This window comes from Erythrolamprus reginae, chromosome 2 (genome assembly GCF_031021105.1).
Source record: "Erythrolamprus reginae isolate rEryReg1 chromosome 2, rEryReg1.hap1, whole genome shotgun sequence".
Classification (NCBI taxonomy): domain Eukaryota; kingdom Metazoa; phylum Chordata; class Lepidosauria; order Squamata; family Dipsadidae; genus Erythrolamprus; species Erythrolamprus reginae.
Window position 1 is genome coordinate 162618124 of NC_091951.1, and position 14876 is coordinate 162632999.

At 43.7% G+C, this 14876-nt stretch overlaps 1 protein-coding gene across 5 annotated transcripts in view; it reads left to right on the top strand.

The window, feature by feature from the left end:
* Nucleotides 1-459: 459 nt before the first annotated feature.
* SDK2 (sidekick cell adhesion molecule 2) overlaps nucleotides 460-14876 on the top strand; it is a 543580-nt gene continuing 529163 nt past the window's right edge. For 4 of the 5 annotated variants that reach the window (XM_070740240.1, XM_070740242.1, XM_070740239.1 and 1 more), the window contains exon 1: nucleotides 460-1299. In XM_070740240.1, coding sequence (XP_070596341.1) covers nucleotides 1218-1299 — 82 coding nt within the window. In that variant the 5' untranslated portion in view covers nucleotides 460-1217. The remainder of the gene's footprint in view (nucleotides 1300-14876) is intronic. The other variant, XM_070740244.1, reaches the window with a different exon arrangement.

Consider the following 14876-nt stretch of genomic DNA (forward strand, 5'->3'; position numbering starts at 1 on the left):
TCTGAAGGAGTAGCTGTTGGTAGGACGGCGGGTTGGGGTGTGTCATGTACAGGTTCGTGCGGATTCGGGGGTCACGTATCGTTGTTCCCCTTTAACACCCCGACAGCACAGCGGACCGGCGGCGAGTCTGGCTCGGCGGAGCGCGCGTCGAGCGCTCTTGCCGGCGCAGGCCACTAGGTGGCAATGCCGGCCTCTTTCTCCGCCTATCCCTGGCTGAGGTTGCCGCCGCTCCTGGCTCTGCTGATTCTGGCTCACTCCGCTGCCGAGCCAGGAGCGGGAGGGTAGCGAACGTAGCGCGCCCGCCGGAGAAGCACGGAGTCACCTACCCAGGAGAGAGAGACGCCCGGGCGGCTGTCTTCCCAATCCAGGCTGGCTCTCCTTCGGGATGTTGGAGAGACGCGAGAGCGAAGCAGCCCGCTGCCTCGCGCCATGAGAATCGCCCGGGAGGCTAGTTGAGGAGGATTCGGGGAGGGGAGAAAGCCCCCGGACTGGATTCCCCCTCCCCAAAACTTTTCCTTCCGCCCTGAACGCCAGCCGCGACGTTTGCCGAAAGAAAACTTCGCTCCTCCCTCTGGGATTTGGTAGGTGTGACTGTGGATCTCTCGCCGCCGCCGCCGCTACCCGCTCGCTCCAAACGGTTCTCCTTCCCCGAAGCCTCCAAGTATGTTTTGAGGAGCTCGGACCTCTGAATAATTCAGACTTCTCCTTTCCTCTCTCTCTCCCCTTCCCTGCTACCGATCCACCCTGTTGAGCCTCTGCGATCCCAAGGACGCGGCGGCGTCGCCTCCTTCTCCGCGGCTGCTTCCGATTCTGCCCCGCAGTGAAGGATCCTTTTTTCCTCCTTTCTCCCTTTCCGCCAAGCCTTTTGGAAGGATGGCGAGGTGGGGTTGCTGACCGACGTCGCAAGTCTCCCGTTCTTCGTCAGACTTCGGGGAAGAATTGATCGGGAAAGAGGGGCGACCGGGATTAAAATCGCCCCCCTTCGCTTGAGCCCTCTTTGGGAATGGAGCGAGCGTTTTAAGGCGATCTGGCCAAGAAGTCAGTAAAAGTGAGAACACGGGAAGATCGCCACCCCCGCCCGCAAATCTCCCCGGCCCGTTTTGGAAGGCGAGCAGGAACGAAACACGGGATTATCGGTGGACAGATCTTTCACAAGACCTTCCCCAAACTCCAGAAGTTCTCTTCCATCCTCAGCCTTACTCCGCCTCTGGAAAACCATGGCCGGAATTGGCAGCTGCGGAAGGATACTGTGCGGCGCGCTCTTCACTCTTCTGGGCATCTCTTCGGTCAAAGGCCAAGGTAAATCGAGGGTTATGTCTGGCCGCGGAGTCCCCATGGACTTCTGTTTTGTCTTTGTAGTTCCGCGGAGGGGCTGTGGGTGGCAACACCGAGGGGCGGGGAGCGGTTAAATTCCCGGGAGCTGCTGGATGGCAACCGACGTGATACCTGCAAATTACTTCGGACGAGGGATGCGTTTGACTTTTTTCCAAGGAGTTCGACGTAATGAAGTTGATCGATGCCTCTCTTCTCCCCCTCCCCGCTTGTGATTGGTTAATGGAAGGGGGCGGGATGGATAACAAGAGATAGTGAGGACCTGGGATAAATTGAAGGCGACTTCCCCCCCCCCCCAAATTTGGTCCGTTTGTGTTTCGACAGGTGTTGGTGGGGGGGGGGGACGAACGCTGGCAATTTGTTTTGAGAACGGAGGGTACGAGTGGCGAACGGGGAGTCGTGGGGAGGTTTTGTACCTGGCGATTTGCAGGAGTGGAACGTTTATTCAAAAGTAACCAAGAGATCAAAACAAAGTGAGAGAGAGGGCGAGAGAGAGAGGCACACACCAGACATTTAAGGAAGATAACAAGATCTTTGAAAGGAAACGGGGGAGACTGTTGAGTAGAAAGAGCAACGCACGATGTGTATTAGCGGTAGGAGTGTATGCGTAGTGGGTCTCTACACTATGTAGTGTAGACGCTACAGCGATTGAAAATAACGCGTCCAAGTTTACATAAAGGTGAAACACGACAGCCCCTCAGTTCATGAGGAGAGAGAAAAAAGAAATCTAAAATCTGTTGTTGGGTGGTATCTCCATTAGAACCAACCACAATGCAAAAGTCAGTGAGCGTCGGAAGACTTAATCCGAGTAAGCAGAAAAGCGAGTGGTTTGTTTTCTATTAAAATACACAGGATTGGGCTGCGCAATTTCTGAGGGAGAATTTGGCTAGGCTAAAAAAAATGTGTATCCTTAGGGTGTAATGGAAGGCTTTTTCCCTAAAAGCTCGAGCCGTCTCCGGCGGCTTTTCCTTCGCGAGCAGCCAAAAGGCTTCGCAGGTGGCTTTTTTTCTGAGAAAGACGCTTTGCCTTTTGTTGGTGTGGTTAAGTGTTGGGGAGCGCGCGTGTGTGTGAGAGAGAGGAGTTAAATATCGTATTATGAAAGCCGGCTCCCGGCTGGGATGCCGAGAACTTCCCGGGGTACAGAAAGCAACACGTGAACGGATAAGAAGAGACAACTAGGCGGAGAAAGAACCACGTCCAGCCTCTCCCGAAAACAAAAACCTGGGGGGGGGGGGAATAACCGCCCTGTGCTTCTGGGAAGGGGAAGAGAGAGAGAGACAGGAATGTCTTCCAGACGCGCGCGCTCTCCCTCGCCAAAAATAAAGCCGCCGCCGCCGCCGTGCTGAAAAAGGCGGGAATGAACGAGGTTGACCTCTTTTTCTCTCCCCCTCCCCCTCGCACCCTCAATACGTTGCCTGGAGAGAAACGCAATTCAGACACCGCTTACAGGTGGGCCGGGTTCTAAAACCAGCCCGGAGGAGCTAAGCAGGGGGCCCGCCCGAGGGGCGTCGTTGAGCCTCCGCGCCTCAGGCTTCGCTCGCTCGTTCACTCCCGCCTCCTCCCCCTCCCGCGCCTCCCGCTTCACGTTCGGCTTGGAGTGATGCGCCTGGCGGATTTGGCTGGAGGAGCCCAAACAGGGCTCTCCCCACCCTCTCTCCCCCTCTCTTTACGAGGCATTCTTTCGGGCGGGGCTGGACCTGCCACAGTCTCTTCTCGTCCCCCGTCCCTCCCTTGAGAGCGCCAGGATTTCCTGGCCACCGATGATGTACCTGCAAGCCGGAGGCTCTCCGGGGGCCCTTGGGACTTCAACTCGGATTATATCCCTGTTGTTGTTGTTGTTGTTGTTGTTGTTGTTGTTTGTTTGTTTGAGGCGCTGGGTGTGTGGGGCAGAGGGCAAGACAGGTCGCCAAATAAATAATCAGAGGAATCAATCCTGCGGTATAAAAATCAATCAAATAAATAAATAAACAAACAAACAAATAAATAAATAAGGATAGGAGATTGATTGTCTTTTCTGGGTCTTTTTTTAAAAAAAAAATCCACTCCTTAAAAGATCTTTTAGACTTGCAAAAGGAAAAGAGGGTGTTGTTTAATATTTTCCAAAAGGGGGGGGGGAATAAAAAATGTTTAGGGGCCGAGGGAGAGAAAATGAAGGAGAAAATTAAAGTAGATTTTAAAAAAATATATGAAAATTATTAGGTATGATATTCTTGGTACCCAGCATGAATCAGAAAAACTAAGTTGGTTACTTTATGGAGTTAAATTTCATTTTTACCTGACTAGCGGCCACAATAAAGATTTGATTTGTCTTATGGCCAATTCCTATAAGCACCTTTTTTCTCTTCTCCTTTTACAGTACCAAAACATTGATGGTCTTAAGACTTTCTTTGCTCCCCTCTCCTCCCTTTCTTTCCAAACCCTTTGGGCTGAACCAATATTTGGTTAGTTATCCAAATACTAGCTTTGAATAACTGGAGCAGGTTTTGCAGTGTGCATATATCTCATCCAAACACCTTCCTCGCTCCTCATTTTCTGTCTCTTGACCTGTCAAGATAACAGTAAAGCCATGAATAGAATTTACAGTCACAAGACAGGAGGATGGACCTGTTTGGAGCTGCTGGTGCTCCCTCTAGGACAGTGTTTTTCAACCAGTGTGCCGCGGCACACTAGTGTGCCGTGAGACATGGTCAGCTGTGCCGCGAAGCTCAGAGAGAGAAAGAAAACAAGAGAGAGAGAGAAAGAAAGCAAGAGAGAGAGAAAGAAAGCAAGAGAGAGAAAGAAAGAGAGAAAGAGAACAAGAGAGAAAGAAAGCAAGAGAGAGAGAAAGAAAGCAAGAGAGAGAGAGAAAGAAAGAGAGAAAGAGAACAAGAGAGAAAGAAAGCAAGAGAGAGAGCAAGAGGGAGAGCAAGAAAGAGAGAGAAAGAGAGGGAGGGAAGGTGGGAGAGAGAAAGACATAGAGGTAGGTAGGGAGAAAGAGCAAAAAAGAGGAAGGAAGGAAGAGAGAAAGAAAGAGGGATGGAGAGAGAGAAAAAAGAAGGGAGAAAGAACAAGGGAAAGAGAAATAGAGCGAAAGGGAGGAAGAGAGAAAACTTTTTTGTCCAAACTTTTTTGAGCCACCCCCCCACACACACTCAATGTGCCCAAGGATTTTGTAAATGTAAAAAATGTTCCCTGGCTCAAAAAAGGTTGAAAATCACTGCTCTAGGAGACTACAAGGGAGTTTGGAAACAAGGGAGGATCACAGGAGTGCTTTCAGGACCCAAGGTGATTAATGTATTTGCAAGGCTCCTTATTGCAAAGCCTGGAAAATTTGTTACCAAAGAGATGTGTTGCAAAATGATACACTTCTTTCTTGACCCTCAATTCAGAAACAAAGGGAAGGGAAGGGAAGGGAGGAAAGAAGGAAGGGAGGAAGGAAGGAAGGAAGGATAAAGAGAATGGTAGAAGTATCAAGGAATGAAAATACATGATTGGATTTGTAAGCCATATGCTGTTTTCATTCCACTTAATGATTTTATTTTGCTGCTTTACTAAATTCTCTTTTCTTATTATATGATTATATAGATTTAATGTAGTTATCCACTCCAATGAGATGATTTAGACTACCTCTTCCAGCAAACAATCATTTTATCAATCATTTGGCAGAGTTACCAGATCTAGGCTTCAAAAGTCTGAACAGCCACCTGGAGGGCAGTTGGGTTTTTCTGTTTTTTGCTATTAAAGATCCTCAGATGTTTGCCTCCCAGTCCTGGGGGGAAGGTCAGATAAATTCAAATATTAGTTGCTAAAATCCTCCCTCTCTCCCCGTCCCCTCCGAAATCACCGACCACTGTACTTGATACCTTCTGCCCATTTTTCTCGACTCAGCCACTGTCTGGAGCCTTATAGTCAGTAGTGTGAGTCAAATAAAGTATGTCATTGAGAAAAGGTCATTGGCAACTATCCTTCCATGGCAGTCTATGAGTTGGCAAATGCCACAAACTACCTCAGGACCTACTGATAAGCTAATGGCCTCTGGAATGCTCTTATGCTGCGCAGACTATTTTCAGCTACACTTCTGTTATCTGAATGAGATACATAAATAGACTCCTTCTCTAAGCAGAGACCATTGATTCCGTTGCATTAGCCAATGAAGCCTCTTGGAAACATACTATATGATGTGAAAAGGCAAGAGGATAAGATGGAGAATGCTTTCATTCTATGGCAATACCTTGGGGATGCAAAAGAGTTTCTCTTGTGCAGTTGTTTGTAGATACCCTCTTACCTTGTGGTGTTTCTATCATTTATATGAGTTGTGAATGAAGAATACTGTACTTCTATAAGAATATTATATCTCTATCCATATTGTGCTGTACATACATAAAGAGGCGGACCAACAATTGTAATTACCGGTATACTATTCACATTTCCCCTATTCCTTAATACTTTCCAGAAATGTAACTCTCTAAATTCTGAGCAAAAGGTCCTTAGCAATAGCCCTTAGACTTATACACCACTTACAGCCCTCTCTAAGCAGTTTACAGTATATTTCTCCTAGCAGTCTGGATTCTCATTTTGCCTTGAAAATAATGTCAGAAAAATATGTAGTTTTCGAATGCCTAGCCATCTCTGTCCAGTATCTTCGTGGTATTTGGGAGCTTAGATGCCAAAATAAGAATTAACACATTGTGTCACATCTAATACAAATAATTCAATAATGTCACCAGAGTTTTAATGGATTTAACAGCAGAAGAACCAACTTTGGTTTTTACCGGTCATTTTCCTACGTGTTAATATTAGTTTGACCTGTAGAAAATAGCAGGTGATAATACCTACTGTATCTCCAAGATATGAACAGCTTTACCTGCTGATTTAATAAGTTGACCTTCAGGAAGAAACTGGAGAAAATATGACCATTGTTTTCAGACAACAAACCTGCATGTCAGTATATCTCCAATTTAATAAAATATCAGATGGAAGAAATGAGGGTGGGTGGGTGGGTGTATTCTGCCTAAGATTTTGGAGGGCTAGCGTCATAGGAGACAATATTGAAGTAAGTAGGCAAATAATTTGATTTAGTATAGCACATTTATTATGTTGTTTATAGCATGCTAGTCCACAAACTATGTTTATCTAAACATCTAAATAAACATCTAAATATCTAAATAAACCATATGCAGTATAAATCTAAATAAACATCTAAAAATGTACATATGGTGCATTCACACTGTGTTGCAGATACGAAAAGAAAGGCTCAATGGAGGAGATTAAATTTTTCATACTCAGCATCCCTCATACAACCAAAAAAGTGAGTCTTACCAAACATAGGTATTAGCAGGATTCAGGCCTGCATTTTGGAAGTAAGGTAAGCAAAGCATATTACTCTGGAGGTGGTATCAGATTTAAGAGATCTCATCTGTCCCCATGTTCTTTGTGCTCTCTCTCCCCTCCTTTATTTAATATTTATTGTTTTAGCCCTTTTAATGTTTACTGGCTTTAATGTTTCTAAGCCACCCAGAGTCGCCTCTAGACCAGATGGGTAGCACATAAATTTAATAAACAAATAATTCTCTTCCCTTAATTCTGTTGGGGTAGTGGGTGTTGCCACCTGGGTCCTGTCTGGCTTTTAATCTATTTTGCTTAATAGCCATTTTGTAACAAAGGCACTCAAATTTATCAGAATGTTGACTCTTTGTGGATGGGGGCCAATGGGATGACTGAAGTACATTTAACCATGTTATCTGGGATTCTTAGGGGGCCTATGCATTCTGGTAAAAAGGACATGAAATCAGCACCCTAGCTGATTTCTACCATCTGTGTTCTTGGCTCCTTCAGAGAACAAGGCAAGGAATAGCTGGCTGGTTCTGGGAGATTATCAATTCCTATTTGGGAGAGAAGGTGACTGCATTAGACCTGCAAGAAGCACTAAAGAGATTTTCCCTCAGTCTTCCGCATATCAATCCTTTCCCATTTGTTGAACGTCTGTAAAATCACTGGCAGAGGTCATCCATCAGCCTGAGATGTAATACTGTATTGTCAATACGCAATGATGCCTAGTTATATATCAAAATTCCAGACCATGCCAGAGATGTAATAGAAGTCTTGTCTTGGTTTCTGGAGTCTGTCTGAGCCTAGATGCAATGAGAGGTTGAAATTAAATCTAAGCCATATGGAGTTACTATGTGTCCATTTAGATTTTCAGACTATTGCAAAGTTGTGTCTCAATAGAGTGGCAGTAACTCTGAGAAAGAATGGGAGAACTCCTAAGTCATTGGATGGGCAGAAGGGCTTTTGTGCAGATTTGACTAGTACAGCCCCTATCTAAAGCACAAGGTTCTTGCAAACCGATGTCCTCATTCTTTCTGAATAATAGTAAGAATGCATCAATCTGTCTGAAAACCATCTGGGAATTATGATAGATATAAACTACTGGTATTTACCAGGAGTACATTATACCCATAGTTTACACATACATGGGTTACTACTGACCTATGGATACAATTCAAAGTGCTGGGTTTGACCTACTATGTCCTATTACATATGAATTGTTGGCCGAGTATTTACAATAACACCTACTACCTGAATAGGAAATCCAATACATCTCTCTGGAAGAAGAGTATTCTACTTTTATGAAGAAATGAAAACATTATTATTTTTTTGTCAACACTCCAAACTTGTAGAATAGAATCTACTTGGAATTAAGCCTTGTTCCATCCCTTCTAATCTTCTGGAAACTACTGAAGACGGAAGGCCTCTGAAGAGATTTTGGAGAATAATTTATTATTGTCATCCTTTCTTTATCTTGAATTTCCTTAAATTGATTTATTAATTTTATTTGATGTTTTATTTGGTTATAATCATATTTTCATTATTACCAGTACTGTAATTAAGTTAGTATTTTCAAATTTGGATTATTGTTTTTAATCTGTTTATATTTTTTATGGACATTATGTTTATGGATGGTGTTTGTAAAGCACCATGAGTCTATATTGATTTTGCAGTATTCAGTAGAATGAATGAACAAACGAATGTACATACGAATGAATGAATGAATGAATGAATGAATGAACGAATGAATGAATGAATGAAATCCCTGATAACTAAAATAGCTGTCTGAAATTGTATAAAAAATGAAATTATAGAAAATTGCTGCCAATTAGCATAGATATTCCTGAACTAAATAGATCTAATAGTGTGAGGAAATCAAAGGCAACTGAAAATATCCTATTTCTCCTTTGAAGTAATGTTGATAAGAGGTACTTTTCTTACTTAGGTAAAGTTGATTCTATTTCCTATTAATACCATAGTGAAGTAAAAAAACATTGAATAGAAATTTATAGATTATAGATGTTGGTTATAAAAATTTATCTGCCTTGGAATATGGTGGGGCTAAGAGGCAAAAAGGAAGCAGTATGTTCCCTCCCATATTTGGGTATACCAGGGTGACTAGACAAAAAAATCACACACACATGTGGGAACGCGGGAACTAGTGTCTTGGAATGTGCGTGCGAAAAGCATAGACCTTGAGCATGACACGTATGATGACCCAGTTTCTCTAGCAACATTCTCCTTCCCTGCACTCTTATCTTGCTTTCCTTGCTGCTAGCCTAAGAAAAGTGCAACATTATATATCATGAGGTGGGCTGATGGGGCCCTTCTCTCGCTCTTGCTTTCTTTTTCTCATGAATCAGCACCTTGAAATGTAGCACAAGTTGTGTGATTTTTATTGGTTATATTTTGTACGCTTAATACGTTATAAGTTTGAATTGGTGTAACAGACCCATGTGAAATGTAGCATCACAGAAGCCTGCCTTTCTTTGTTTGCTTTCAATAAAAGGGTCATCCTGGATTTAATCTAGGTTGCTTCACCAGAGAGAAAATCCAGGTTGCCTCACCAAAGAGTCAAGTTTCTTGTCCGAGGTTTTTTCTCTTACATTGGATTTGTGAGTAACCCGCAGTCAGTTGCCAGCTGCGAGCTTCCATAACTGGTGACCTACGACGTGATTAATTGCATTGTGGTCTACCCCATCAACTGACTGCGTTCCTTGACACCTCCGTACTCATCAGAGCAGGAAAGCTCCTTGCACCCAGGGCCGGTCGTCAGAGCACGAAGTACCCTTATGTGAGTATGGGGGCAGAGTTTTCTAAGCCTCAGGTTGCGCACCTTCAAGAACTTAGACAACTAGTCAAGGCTTCAATAATTTTAAAACCTAATGGGAAAAATTTGTATAGTCCCTCTAAAACTGACCTCAAAAGCCTTCTCAAATATATTTATAAAAACTGTCTTGCTTATCCTGAGAAAGGCTCTCTTAAATCTTTTGTTTGGGCTAAATTGGGAACATACCTTCATGAGGTATTGTTCACTTGGAGGGTGGTCATGGACTGTCTTCGGTCTCACGACAGTGCACTGAACAGGGTTTCGGACACTCTGCCACCTTATCAATCTGACTTTAAATTTGATTCAAAATTGCCCCCTGTTGCTGAAAGCTCCCTGATAGCCTCTGTTCTGAAGGGAAAAACAAGTGAGACAAGGTTTCCAACAGGCAAAAGAAAGGGGGGAGCTGCTGGTGGATGAATATAGTTATTGTTTTTCTGTGTTTTAGAGAATTACTAACATTGAGCCGTTTCCTATGAAACTAATTAGAGATTTTAAGCAAGCAGTAGCTTTATTTTATTCATTTTGTCCAATATGTTTTGTGTGGAATCACTAATCATTATGTCTCAGGTCTTATTGAAATTGTTGCAAACGCATAACTTAACTTTGCTTAGTAAAATTGATGTGGGTTTGGCTGATTATATTTAAGTGTGTTGTATAGTTGGAATTATTGTTTATAATATGGAAACACTTGCATTGGCGCTGCAAAATGTGGGGAAATCTCAATGCAGAGACCCCAGGGGAGGTGCTGCTAAAGGCACTTTAAAAACTAGCAAGCCAAAAACTGTATGTCCCGGTGCAAAAAGGGTTTTCATCGGGAAACTAGAAGGGGGGGGGCATGCAGCCAGCCCCGCTCCAAAGATTGTTTTTGTTATGTCATATGAGCATTCTTTGGTCTCTGTTTTGTTTGTAGCTAGCAAGATTGTAGAAGCTGTTTTTTTCCCTCCTGCTTTGCTATTACTTGTTTACATTAAACCTGTTGTTTTACCTTTGCATGTTAACATGTGGGGTGAGATTTTGCACTAATCCTGCATTTAAAAAGGCATTTTTGTTATTTGTGTTTGTTGATTGTCCTAATACAGCAAACCTTAACAGAATTAACAGCCATATTACATCAACATGGTTTGCACATAGCTCCAGAAAAAATACAAAAATCTGAACCTTTTTCTTATCTGGGTCACAAATTGCTTTCTTCTCATGCTTTTCCTGAGTTGCCTTGTTTGAAATTAACTTCACCCACTACTTTGGTTAAATTGCAACAATATTTGGGATCCATAAATTGGGCGCGTCCCTATGTGGGACTTACCACCTCTCAATTGGCTCCTTTATTTTCTGCACTCACTTTCGGTTCAGCACCCCATGATCTCATTCAATTAACTGCCATTCATTTAGAAGCATTGCAACAAGTCAATGCTGCTTTACAGCACATGTGGGTGGACAGGATGGAAGCCAATCTTCCTCTTGTCATGATTTTATTAAACACTGTGGGTCTCCCCACTGCAGTTCTTGCACAAAAATCCTCAAAATTATTAATTCTGGAATGGATTCATCTTTCTCATACCCCACGCACCACTGTCTCTCAGAAGATTCATCTTTTTGCTACACTCATTGTCAAATGCCGGCACAGGGCAAAATTGTTGGCTGGAATTGAACCTTCTGTGTTGTATATACCCTTTTCTTTATCAGTATGGGATCCTTTGTTTGTGAACTCTGATCATCTTCAGTTCGCACTGGCTGATTGGCCTGGGGAGGTTTCTTGTCATGCGCCCCCTGACCCAAGACTGTCACTTGTAAGGACAGTTCCTTTTCAATGGCGCTCCCCACTGTCCCCTGCTCCCATTTCTGACGCTGTCACTGTATTCGCAGATGGTAGCAAGACTTATGGGGCATGTGCCTGGCTGCACGAGGGTAAGTGGTCAACAAAAATTACTCCCCCTCAGACCTCTGCTCAGAGGGCTGAATTGGCTGCATCTATTTTGGCATTCACAATTTTTTCTAAGGAACCTTTTAATTTGATTCTTGACAGTTTGTATGTCACTCAAATTGTTTCTTCCATTTTTGATTCCTATCTGTCACCATCATTGGATGCAAACCTTTTGTCTTTGTTTTTGTCCTTGCAAAAATTAATCATGGCACGAAAGTGTTTATTTTTTGTTTCCCATATTAGGAGTCATCAACCCTTTCCTGGATTTTTGCAAGAAGGAAACAATGTAGCAGACGCTGCAGCTTCAGCAGCAACTGCCTCCGTCTCCCTCATGGCTGTTGTTTCAGCCCCGACTCCTTGGGAAAGTCATTCTTATTTTCACCAGAATAAAAAGGCACTCATGAAACAATTTGGCATAACAGCAAATGAAGCATCTGCTATTATTCAGCAATGTCCCACCTGTAGCCAACAAGCGAACTCCATACCTATGGGGGTCAACCCTAGAGGTACGGAATGCTGCCAGATTTGGCAAATGGATGTAACGCAATATCCTCTCTTCGCTTCTTGGAAATATCTTCATGTTTCCATTGATACATACTCAGGCTACATTATGGCCACTCCACAAAGAGGTGAAGCCACAAGATACGTTATAAATCACTGTATTCGCACCTTTGCATCGTTGGGACGTCCAAAAGAACTGAAAACTGATAATACACCTGCTTACACAAGTGCGGCCTTTGCTGCCTTCTGTAACCAGTGGGACATTGTGCATAAATTTGGGATTCCTTACAACAGCCAGGGCCAATCTCTCGCAGAGAGGGTTCATTTAACGCTAAAACATGCCCTGGACAGATACGATCAGATGAAGGGGAAAACCGCCCCTAACCTCCCAGCGGTGCAAAACACTCTTAATCTTTGTTTATATACTTTAAACTTTCTTAATCTAACTGGCACTCCTTCATCCTCTGCTGCGACTCGTCATTTTTCCACAGTTCCAGTCTCCTCCCCCAGGCCTTTGGTCTACTATCATCAGCTACTGGATCTCACTTGGAGAGGCCCAGCAGATCTTATCACCTGGGCACGAGGCTACGCTGCAGTACAGCTTGACGATCGGGTGCTGTGGGTACCAGGAAGACACGTAAGACCATATCTTCCTAAACATGCAGACACAAAAGGGGGACATGGACATTCACACACACCTCCCCTTCCTGCGGGAACCTCCAGAGATGACAGCACTCCAACAACTGGTTGACCCCCTGCCTGACCTGGAGACTGGGCAGGGGCACCCACAACCACTGCCTTACGAAGAACGTGAAGAATCTCCCAGGGGATATTTGTTGCTTCATCAAAAAACACCTAATCATCACTCTCTTTTTTAATCCTTGTGTGCTTATTGAATTGTTTGTTAGTTTTGCTATTTTGCCACCCCTTGACGCTTCATGCAATGATGAGATAAAACTTTTGAGCAAAGCTGAATATGTTTCACTTTCGGTATCCCTAGTGGGGGTACCTGGTTTGGCCGCAGGCAACCAACGAACAGCGCATCGCATTGCCTGTTCTTTAGCAAAAACCATTAACGCTACATCAATAGCCATTGCTGTCTTAACACAAGAACAAATAGAGCTCCGACATGCAATTTTGGAGAATAGAGCTGCTATAGACTTTTTGTTATTGTTACATCATCTAGGATGTGAGTCTGTAAAAAACATGTGTTGCTTTAACATCTCAGACAACTCACATTTGATAAAAAAGCAATTGGACAACTTAAAGGATCTTGCATCTCACATTCGAGAGGATGTGTTACCTGCCTGGTGGGATGCCCTTTGGTCCTGGCTTCCGGATGGCTCCTGGCTACGTATTATCCTAACTGCTGTGATTGTTGTGGTAATAGTTCTTGTAACACTTTGCTGCTGTATTCAATGCATTCCATCATTACTACAAATCTTTAAAAATCTTCTGCCCTCTAATAGGAAGGTCATTCTCACTAGGGAAATTAAACCCCTTCTGGACTTAGAGGCCCACTTGCATCAGCTGGAAGCTATATCAAAGAAGAAACCTTTCTCTCTGCCCAGCGAGGAGAAAGAGTCTACCTTTAAAAAAATAAAAACAGGGGAGATGTGGGAACGCGGGAACTAGTGTCTTGGAATGTGCGTGCGAAAAGCATAGACCTTGAGCATGACACGTATGATGACCCAGTTTCTCTAGCAACATTCTCCTTCCCTGCACTCTTATCTTGCTTTCCTTGCTGCTAGCCTAAGAAAAGTGCAACATTATATATCATGAGGTGGGCTGATGGGGCCCTTCTCTCGCTCTTGCTTTCTTTTTCTCATGAATCAGCACCTTGAAATGTAGCACAAGTTGTGTGATTTTTATTGGTTATATTTTGTACGCTTAATACGTTATAAGTTTGAATTGGTGTAACAGACCCATGTGAAATGTAGCATCACAGAAGCCTGCCTTTCTTTGTTTGCTTTCAATAAAAGGGTCATCCTGGATTTAATCTAGGTTGCTTCACCAGAGAGAAAATCCAGGTTGCCTCACCAAAGAGTCAAGTTTCTTGTCCGAGGTTTTTTCTCTTACATTGGATTTGTGAGTAACCCGCAGTCAGTTGCCAGCTGCGAGCTTCCATACACACACACACACATGCACACGGAGATCTGTACCCTCACCCCACTTCTGGCCTTACACAAAGCTGCAAAGGTCTGGCTTTTCCGGCAGGCCTGGCGCCATTGACCGAATGAGATACCATCTAGATCCATCCAAGAGAGATATTGAGAGATATGTACGGCTTTTACTAGGGTTTTGTAATTATTTTTAAAATTGTTCTTTTAAATATTGTTTTTATTTGTTGTAAGCCGCCCAGAGTCCTTGAGGCAGCATATAAATTAGATAGACAGATAGATGGATAAATAGATAGATAGACAGACAGACAGATGAAAAAAAGAAAGAGAAAGAAAGAAAGAAAGAAAGAAAGAAAGACTCTCCAATTTCTGGAAGTGCAACTTGGGGCAGTGGGCTGCTGATTGCTGCAACACGAAGCTGCCCAGGTAAAGACACATCCTCATTAAGCAGCCCCAATTTTATCACCAACCAACCTGTTGCGGAGGCAGACTAAGGTTGGCTTCAGATGATACAGCATGAAGTGACGTGCCATCAGACTTTCCATGTAGAATGCACGGGCCAGGAATCCTGAGGTGCTGCTGTCAGGAGCAGTCATCTGTGGAGTTCCCTCCTGGCCTCCTCTGTGCCTCTCTCCCTCAGTGCTGTTCCGACTGCAAGAGATCAGCTTCAGTACCCATTTTCTTTTTTTGAACATCTTGTTCAACCACTGATCTGAGAGGACAGTTGCTCTCTCAAAGGAGAGTCCAGACAACTTGCAAAGCTGTAAAACTGGCTAACCGATTCCTCTCTCAATGTCTGTCATTGAAAGTATAACTGAAAGGACTTGCCTCTCGTTCTTCAGTAGCTTGTGTGGCAAGAAATTCC